The sequence below is a fragment of the Centroberyx affinis genome, unplaced genomic scaffold, assembly GCF_046629955.1.
Source record: "Centroberyx affinis isolate AG114_WGS23_722 - 3 ecotype Tasmania unplaced genomic scaffold, CSIRO-AGI_Caff_v1 ptg005635l_1, whole genome shotgun sequence".
Lineage (NCBI taxonomy): Eukaryota > Metazoa > Chordata > Actinopteri > Beryciformes > Berycidae > Centroberyx > Centroberyx affinis.
The window spans coordinates 23,482-32,980 of record NW_027282836.1 but is presented as its reverse complement, the minus strand read 5'-3'; the positions used below and the strand labels follow the sequence as shown (position 1 = coordinate 32,980).

At 41.6% G+C, this 9,499-nt stretch overlaps 2 protein-coding genes across 2 annotated transcripts; both read right to left on the bottom strand.

Moving 5' to 3' along the window:
- Positions 1–752: 752 nt before the first annotated feature.
- On the bottom strand, positions 753–3,415 carry LOC139667573 (G2/mitotic-specific cyclin-B2-like). The gene is made up of 8 exons (XM_071547060.1): positions 3,292–3,415; positions 2,880–2,990; positions 2,504–2,791; positions 2,253–2,411; positions 1,938–2,174; positions 1,473–1,613; positions 1,241–1,351; positions 753–1,157 (listed from the first exon to the last, which is right to left on the bottom strand). Exons 1-8 carry the CDS (start codon positions 3,316–3,318, stop codon positions 1,038–1,040), a joined length of 1,194 nt encoding a protein of 397 aa, XP_071403161.1. The 5' UTR covers positions 3,319–3,415; the 3' UTR covers positions 753–1,037.
- A 1,093-nt stretch (positions 3,416–4,508) lies between these two features.
- Positions 4,509–7,899, bottom strand: LOC139667571 (G2/mitotic-specific cyclin-B2-like). Its single transcript, XM_071547058.1, has 8 exons — positions 7,745–7,899; positions 7,358–7,468; positions 6,982–7,269; positions 6,731–6,889; positions 6,418–6,654; positions 6,088–6,228; positions 5,856–5,966; positions 4,509–5,772 (listed from the first exon to the last, which is right to left on the bottom strand). The coding sequence occupies exons 1-8, from the start codon at positions 7,769–7,771 to the stop codon at positions 5,662–5,664; spliced, it is 1,185 nt and encodes a 394-aa protein (XP_071403159.1). The 5' UTR covers positions 7,772–7,899; the 3' UTR covers positions 4,509–5,661.
- Between the last annotated feature and the right edge of the window lie 1,600 nt (positions 7,900–9,499).

The window sequence follows — 9,499 nt, the reverse complement described above, 5'->3', positions numbered from 1 at the left end:
TGGATGTCACAACATGCAACTGAAATCTTTAGGTGCAAATTATATGCAAACAGCATGGAAATGTTTTCTAAAGTACAAATATCTGAGATAAAACTCCTGCACTGCAGATACTACATTTATAGAATATATTACATTGTAGACATTATGTATTGTGAATACTGACACTTATACAAGAGTGGACGTGAAACACATGGGTAAGGGTATGCCATTCAAACACAAGAAGAAAAAAAAAAAAGGCACTGTGATAATGGAAGTGTCAGCTATCAAAAACAAAAGCAGTTAGCAAATCACCTTGACTCATGTCTATACATTCTGCTTGTGCATCCTCATGCTGTCAACACCAAGACAGTTGAGGAATATTGCTACTGGAAAATAAGGACGAGCAAAATCTTGTCAGTTCAATTAAGTTTTCTACAAATAAGGCATTTGCTTCTCCCACTGAGGTAGAAAACATGACACGTTTGCACTGACGAAAAGCTGGAACCAAAAGTATGGACACATTTTTGAGAAAAAAAAATAAAATCTACATGACACTGTACCTAGTATGTTCATTGATGTGAAACTGAGCATGCACACAGTCTGCCAATTTAAGGTCTACACAACATCTAAAAATCAAGCAGAAAGGAGTAGTGCGTTTGAGTTTTAAACATCACAAGTATCACTTCTTACAGCACTTGGAAGTAAAACCCATGTGTCTCTGGCATCCTAACTTAATTTAACTATTCTGCTGTCAGCTAGGTAACACTTGCTATAGGCAAACATTGTCATAAAAGTCACAAATTCTTATCAGCTCAGGTTTGATTGACAGGCTGCAATACATCAACTAAAGGTGCACTAGAATGAACTGATGTGTCCCTCTAAGAGTTTGGTTAAACAATGATTGTCATAGTCAAGGGTCTTGTGGCCAATTCTCTTAAAAATTTAACCACAAAGTAAGGACCAACAATATCATAAAATACCTTTATTAAAAGCAAGTGAAATTTCTACAGTCTTGGTCAAGCTAAAATAAAGTGCAAGTAAAGCTTCCATTTCAGAAATTAAAAATGACTGGGGTTGTCGAGCAGAGAAGCAGCCATGTTCTTGATGACTGAAGACTTGAGCTGAGGAAGGAGGCTGATTTTCATCAGCTTGCTGCTCGAGTATTTGTTCTTGACAGCCTGGAGGGAAATACAAGGCATCAGTAAAACACATCAAAACAAAAGCATGTCATCTTATGCAACACTGCATTTTTGCAGCTCACCTGGAACTTGGTTTTCCCCTCATTCACAGTCACCACATTCTTGGCAATGCGCTGCATGATTGGCTTGAGGTGGGCCTCGTCATAAGTAGAGTAGTGCTGCTGTGTAGGAGACTGCAACACAAGGGAGGAGAGATCAATTCACTAAAGAACTGTTGGTTGAGTCTTTAAATCCTGTATTTTGCCTTATGAACTCATGTTTGCTTTGTAACCCCATTGACTCCAGTGAACTCACCCATGGCAGCTCATCAAGCAGCAGCTGGGAGAGGCAGAGGGAAGCAGCAGCGATCTCAGAGGGGCGATAATGCACCATGTCGTAGTCCAGCAGAGTCAACTCCATGAGGTACTTGGCCAGCGTGTGTCTCTCTACATCAGACTAGACAGAGACAGCGTCATCAATCCATTGAAGACTGATCCCCATCACCAAACAGCACCAGCGGAAGGTACTAGAGACACCCAAGCAGTGGTCCTTTTCTTCCCAGAAGACCAAGCCACTCTTGAGAGCCCCGTTGACAAACTACATAAAGATGCTAGGAGAAAATTCAAACTCCACAGCCTAGATTTTTTTTTATAAATATAGGCTGAAGAGCCTACATTTGCTTATTGCCAAGGGCAAGTTCAGCATAGAAATATCCTAAATCCTGGTGTAAGTGGTTGGTTATTCATCTCCAAGGTGTTGGGAACAAGTAGACAAACTCACGCTTGCAACCTTTGAAGCCCTCCTGAGGAAGTGTAGTGGCAGAGGGCGTCCCAGGTCAAAATTGAGGCTCCTCAACATCACCTGCTCCATCACCAGAATCTGGGACTTAGTGAATGCATTGTCTGTGATGTAGGCAAAGTCTGCAACCTCCGGACTGTACATCTCCTCATACTTTGAGGCCACTAGCATGGCAGTCACACCGACAAGCTGCAGCTTTCTACGAGACACTGGCTGGACCTGCAGCACATTAAGAATGAGTGTTAGGGTTTATCTTGTTTAACTTTCTGTTAACTCGCTGTTTAAAACAGTTTGTACCTGTAGAAAACGATCCAAGATGGCAACCGTGAGGTACAATGTCTCCTGAAGCAACTGGAACCTGAAGTGAACCTGGATCAGCCAGTCAACTAGAAGAGCTCGCATGCGTTCGGTGATTTCATAACCCTGCATGTACTTGGGTCGCACAGCCTGCTGCACCTGTGGAGACAACACAACTTGTAAGATAAAATACACTCAATACAAAAGAAAAAGCATAGCAGAGTAAGGGCAAATATAGGAGCATGAATTACCTCAAGGAGCCGTAGATAGGCATAGATGTCTTTGACGTATTCAGAGCAGAGCTGTGGCATGTCTCCATCCTGCTCATCAATGTCCTCTACAGTGAGAAGCGTCTCAGAGAAAGCCTGGCACAGTTCCTCCTCCTCCTTCATGGACACGTCAGCCGCCTCCTCTGCCACAGGGGGGAGCGGGTCTTCAGGTGCTTCCACCTGGACTTTTTGACGCATGGGTTGAACCACAGCTTGTTTGACTTTTTGGTTGACGGACGGCTTGGCTGAAGCTTTGACTGATCCGGTCCTCTGAAGGAACAAAGTACAATTGAAGTCAGTCAGAACCATGCATTTTGTTGAACTAGCTACCTGTATGTCTGTTGCTTCATAACTTTACCTTTGTGTTAACTGCCATGCCTGGAAAGTTGGTCAGCTCTCCAAGCGCAGCTCTCCTTTGACCAGCTGCTGTGGCTTTTCCCATCTGTGCTGGGTTTTCTGCGCCCCTAAGCTGTTAGGAAGAACAATTCAAAACGTTGCAAAGCAAAAACACTGACTGGTCTAAGGATGTGGCAGCTGTTCTCCACACAACACAAGCACATGTGCACAATTACTGCATAAATATATATATATATATATATATATATATATTATGTGAACAAGCACTAGCTAAATAACTTACAGAACAGAACTTGATAACCACAAAACAAAAGAAGCTCGCTAACGTTGCTAGCGAATCAAGATAACGTTAATGCTCGCCGCTTTCTCCAACTTGAGTCAAATGCACTAAGCTAGCTTGTTCGTTTACTCACCGCAGCCTGAACTTCCACAGCGGACATCTTAACGTTGATGTGCCGAGCAAAACGGCGCTTTAAAGAGAAGATAGGATATTTAGCGACCAGCAGTAACAACCATAACAAACATGTAATGCTCCAAGTAACGCTGAAACCAAGCAGTGAATAACACCGTCTCACGGCATTGAAATAGCGCTCCGTCAACTTTCATTGGATACAGCTTGGTAGAATGCACGCTTTTGATTGGTTGACCACGTGGGGTCAAAGGTTAGGCCTGCACTCATTTGTTCAGAAAACACGACAGGTGCATAAGCGACATTCTGGTCGAAAGTGAGCATTATACATCATTGGAAAGCGCTTGTTGAGCTTTAGCTGATGGTAAAAAACAACAACAACACATGTATAACTATAAACAAAATTAAAGAAAGGGGGGCACAGGGTTCCCTGGACAAATTCAAGGACTTTTCAACGACATTTAAGGTCTTGTTATGTGAAAATTGAGAACTCAAAACTGGCATGTTTTGGGTAAGACATGACAATGTTCAAAATGAGACAGAGAGCTTGCATTTGTTTTACTCATGATCTTGTTAGGTCAAGAAATCCTGGTGAATTCCTTCATTTTAATACAAATCTCCATCACAGGATTTCCTCAGGATGTTTAGTGTTGGTGCTAGGAGGGAGAGAGCCGAGGCATATCAGTGAATTTGGGTGCAATATTTAAATTACTTTCAAGGCTATCCATTTATTTTCAAAAACTTAAATCTCACATCTATAAACTTTTGAACTTTTTCAAGGCCTGCAGGAACCCTGTTGGGGTAACAGATGAGTTTGGTTCTTCTCTGTCAGTAAACTTTAACTCAACACATTACACACATGATGTAGATTATATAATAGGATGAGCTGATCATTCTCTTTAGGCTGGATCCTCTGTGGGTTTGAGTCTGACTCGAGTCCTAGTCATGTGACAACAAGCACTTGTGTATTTTGTCATTTAGTCTATCATAGGCTGACCATTGATTACTTTTAAGCAAAAAGATGGTTATATTTTTTATATTGAGCTAAACTTGTATTTGTGAATGAGTATTCAGATCCAAGAAACACTCATAGATAATACACTGCATCAATCAACATCAACCAAGGATGTGAAAGACAAGCCATGTGCTAAATTCTATGCTAGGAAAATCAAGATGGTTTAATTCCTTTTTCCATGAACAAATTATACACTTCTAAAACAGAGGAAATCTATGGAGACAAAATCATGTCAAGAATTGAAAGATTCATGTTTAACATACAGTAGGCCATGTCACAGCATGCAAATCTCAAATCTTTACCTGTATAATATATGCAAACACAAGTTTAATTATATTTCAACAGCATGAAAATGTTTAAAGTATGTAGCTATATCTGAGATACAACTCCTGCAATGCAGTTGTAAAGTATATGTAACATATGTATTGTGAATTTTGACTCACATTTTCAGGGGTGGATTTGAAATGTATGGGTGAAAAATCAAAAATACCAGCCAAAAACCAGAAAAATAATAAAATGTGGTCGTCTCATAATGCTAATGTTATATTTAGTTGATTGCACAGAGCAGTAACTTTGAAATTCCAATCAGCTGTTAAAAACTAAGGAGTTGGCAAATCACCATTCTTCTTGATGCCAACATTCAAGTCTGAACATGCTGCTTTGATTAAGAAAGAAAACAAACAATTCTACACACTCTCATTCTGCTAATGTCAACACATCTGAGGAGCATCGCTTACTGTAAAATAAAGATGAGCACAATCTTCAATTCAAAATTTGACTTTTCTACAATAAAGGCACTTGCTTCACCCATTGAGGTAGAAAACCTAACAAAAAGCTTGTCATGGACATAAATATTTGAAAATAAACAATCTACCAAAGCAGTAGCCGTGTTCATGTGAAACTGAGAATGCACACTATCAGGCAAACTATGTCCTCACAACCATCTAAAAATCAAGCAGAAAGGGAGCAGAGCATGAGTTTTGGAATAGAAGTTTTATCGCAAGGGTATAGACCACCTTGAACCAAAATAACCCATGTGTCTGCAGCATCCCAACTTAATTGAACACTACTGCTGTCAACTAGATAAAACTTGCTGTAGGTGAAACATTTATATAAATGTCATACATTTTTTTAACCCCAGGTAGTCAGGTTTGATTGACAGGCTGTAGTACACCACAGTGAAGGTGTGGGGCGATTCATGTGTACCTCAAGATTTTAGGCCAAAAATCACTTAAAGTTACCAAGTAATGATTAGAAATATAAAAAACCTTTATTAAAAGCTAGTGAAATTTCTCCACAGTCTTGGTCAGGCTAAAATAAAGTGCAAGTAAAGCTTCCATTTCAGAAATTAAAAATGACTCAGGGGTTGTCGAGCAGAGAAGCAGCCATGTTCTTGATGACTGAAGACTTGAGCTGAGGAAGGAGGCTGATTTTCATCAGCTTGCTGCTCGAATATTTGTTCTTGACAGCCTGGAGGGAAATACAAGGCATCAGTAAAACACGTCAAAACAAAAGCATGTCATCTTATGCAACACTGCATTTTTGCAGCTCACCTGGAACTTGGTTTTCCCCTCATTCACAGTCACCACATTTTTGGCAATGCGCTGCATGATTGGCTTGAGGTGGGCCTCGTCATAAGTAGAGTAGTGCTGCTGTGTAGGAGACTGCAACACAAGGGAGGAGAGATCAATTCACTAAAGAACTGTTGGTTGAGTCTTTAAATCCTGTATTTTGCCTTATGAACTCATGTTTGCTTTGTAGCCCCATTGACTCCAGTGAACTCACCCATGGCAGCTCATCAAGCAGCAGCTGGGAGAGGCAGAGGGAAGCAGCAGCGATCTCAGAGGGGCGATAATGCACCATGTCGTAGTCCAGCAGAGTCAACTCCATGAGGTACTTGGCCAGCGTGTGTCTCTCTACATCAGACTAGACAGACAGAAGACAGTCACTACATTTAACTACATAAAGACTCTAGGAGACAAAATTCAAAACTCTCCAACTTATACTCATAAAAACAATTGCTTTCTGCCAACGGCCATTTCAGCATGGAAACCAAACTTAATCTAAATGCCTGTAGTATTCATCCCCAAGGTGCTGAGAACTAGACAAACTCACGCTTGCAACCTTTGAAGCCCTCCTGAGGAAGTGTAGTGGCAGAGGGCGTCCCAGGTCAAAATTGAGGCTCCTCAACATCACCTGCTCCATCTCCAGAATCTGGGGCTTTGTGAATGCATTGTCTGTGATGTAGGCAAAGTCTGCAACCTCCGGACTGTACATCTCCTCATACTTTGAGGCCACTAGCATGGCAGTCACACCGACAAGCTGCAGCTTTCTACGAGACACTGGCTGGACCTGCAGCACATTAAGAATGAGTGTTAGCTAGTTCACAGAAAGCTAAACAAGAAAACCTGTTTAAAACAGTTTGTACCTGCAGAAAACGATCCAAGATGGCAACCGTGAGGTACAATGTCTCCTGAAGCAACTGGAACCTGGAGTGAACCTGGATCAGCCAGTCAACTAGAAGAGCTCGCATGCGTTCGGTGATTTCATAACCCTGCATGTACTTGGGTCGCACAGCCTGCTGCACCTGTGGAGACAACACAACTTGTAAGATAAAATACACTCAATACAAAAGAAAAAGCATAGCAGAGTAAGGGCAAATATAGGAGCATGAATTACCTCAAGGAGCCGTAGATAGGCATAGATGTCTTTGACGTATTCAGAGCAGAGCTGTGGCATGTCTCCATCCTGCTCATCAATGTCCTCTACAGTGAGAAGCGTCTCAGAGAAAGCCTGGCACAGTTCCTCCTCCTCCTTCATGGACACGTCAGCCGCCTCCTCTGCCACAGGGGGGAGCGGGTCTTCAGGTGCTTCCACCTGGACTTTTTGACGCATGGGTTGAACCACAGCTTGTTTGACTTTTTGGTTGACGGACGGCTTGGCTGAAGCTTTGACTGATCCGGTCCTCTGAAGGAACAAAGTACAATTGAAGTCAGTCAGAGCCATGCATTTTGTTGAACTAGCTACCTGTATGTCTGTTGCTTCATAACTTTACCTTTGTGTTAACTGCCATGCCTGGAAAGTTGGTCAGCTCTCCAAGCGCAGCTCTCCTTTGACCAGCTGCTGTGGCTTTTCCCATCTGTGCTGGGTTTTCTGCGCCCCTAAGCTGTTAGGAAGAACAATTCAAAACGTTGCAAAGCAAAAACACTGACTGGTCTAAGGATGTGGCAGCTGTTCTCCACACAACACAAGCACATGTGCACAATTACTGCATAAATATCTACGATGTGAAAAAGGAATAACCAAATAAAGCAGAGAACAGAACTTGATAACCACAAAACAAAAGAGGCACGCTAACGTTGCTAGCGAATCAAGCTAACGTTAACGCTCACAGCTTTCTCCAGGGGTCAAATGCACTAAGCTAGCTCGTTAGTTTACTCACCGCAGCCTGAACTTCCACAGACGACATGCTTAACGTTGATGTGCCGAGACAAACGGCGCTTTAAAGATGAGACAGGATAATTTATTTAGCGGACAACTGCAACGACCATAACATTAGCTGAATGCTCCAGGTAACGCTGATAACAAGCCGTGAATGACGCTACTTCACACAGCATTCAAATAGCGCTCCGCCGAGTTTCATTGGATACAGCTCCGTAGGATGCACGCTTTTGATTGGTTGACTACGTGGGGGTCAAAGGTTAGTTCTGACCAACACGGTCGCGTACAAAAATTAAATCCAACAATAAGAAAGTAAAACCAATTATAAAATTGCATTGCTGAAATAATATGGCGTTGATATCGGTGAAAAAATAACCCAAATATTTTTCAGCTATTCACAATTTTCAAGCTGTGGACTTGATGTATGCATGAAAATGATTAAAAGTCGCTCGAAGCATGTCGTTATTTTCCCTTCTTTCACTGTTGGCATGTATTCTTATCATAAGATGCCACACAAGGCGAAATATACATTTTCTTACTACAAATCATGGTTAATAACTGTGTTATTCCTCGCAATTAAGTCCTGAAGTGAACTGGTATTTGGCAGCTGCTTAGCTTGTAACAGTATATTATTATCAGTGGCAGGGAAAACTGCCCGTGACATTAGCCAGAATAATATTGTTGATGTCATTTGTATTTCATCAATTCTCTTTCTGGAGAGAGAGTTCTCTAACTGTAATCAGAATTATTTTCAATTGCACTGAATTTTATCTTGGTGCCATTGATTCATGGGTTGATACCTGCCTTCTTTACACCCCAACTCTCCATTCATGTTATGTATGAATGTATGCATTTATCTATGTGTATTTATTTATTTATAATAATGTATTAAACATGCATGGCCACAACATGCTGTGATTGCATGTTTTTGTCTCCCATTTAAGTTAGTCAAAGATATTATATGATTTATCTTTATCCTAATTTCGTCAATATAATAAGTAAAATAAGTACAAACAACACAAACTGAAGAATCATGGGGTCAGCAGCGAGAGGACTTGTGGTTATTATAGGGACCCAAAAAGAGGAAGGTTGTTTATTTGTCTCCTGGGTGCAGCAGCTCAGACAGTGAGCTGGAGCAGTGGTTCTCAACGTGGGGTCCGGGGACCACCAGGGGTCCTTGAGGGGGTTCCAGAGGGTCCCCAGCAAACTGATGAATTGTTAAACTTCAGCATTATTTCATTAACAAGAAGTTAAAACAATCAGAGAATGTAGATTTGGGTCCAAAAATCTCATCAAATTGGGGTCCGTGGCCCTAATGTGTACTAAATTAGGGGTCCATGATATGAAAAAGGTTGAGAATCATTGAGCTGGAGGACTGTCTTGGCTTCTGGAGGACGGACAGAACCAACAACAAGGGAAAAACCACAACATCCATGATGTCGAAGGCCCAGCAGCAGCTCCAGAGGGACTTCAGGAGAGTCCAGCAGGTCCGACAGAATCGACTTATACGAACAAACTTGTCGTGCGGTCTGTGAAGGTGCTGGGTGACCTGTGTGTGTCCTGCAGCAAGGTATGATGACGCTGCACCGCTGCCACACATCATGTTAAACCGTGTACAATGTGCTGTAAATGTGTGGTAGTAACCTGTCAGTGTCAGCAAAAATCACTGAAATCCCTTTGACAACATGCAAAGCAGGTGTAAACACATACAGTATAAGTAAGTATCTTAAGTAATAAGTATAAGATAAGTGAGATA

Coding starts and splice junctions, on each gene's coding strand:
- LOC139667573 (XM_071547060.1), bottom strand. CDS start 3,318: ATGTCCGCTGTGGAAGTTCAGGCTGCG. Junction 2,792..2,879: donor GCATGGCAGTTAACACAAAG/GTAAAGTTATGA, acceptor TTGTTCCTTCAG/AGGACCGGATCAGTCAAAGC. Junction 2,175..2,252: donor TCTTGGATCGTTTTCTACAG/GTACAAACTGTT, acceptor AATGTGCTGCAG/GTCCAGCCAGTGTCTCGTAG.
- LOC139667571 (XM_071547058.1), bottom strand. CDS start 7,771: ATGTCGTCTGTGGAAGTTCAGGCTGCG. Junction 7,469..7,744: donor CTGTGGAAGTTCAGGCTGCG/GTGAGTAAACTA, acceptor TCTTCCTAACAG/CTTAGGGGCGCAGAAAACCC. Junction 6,229..6,417: donor GGGCTTCAAAGGTTGCAAGC/GTGAGTTTGTCT, acceptor CTGTCTGTCTAG/TCTGATGTAGAGAGACACAC.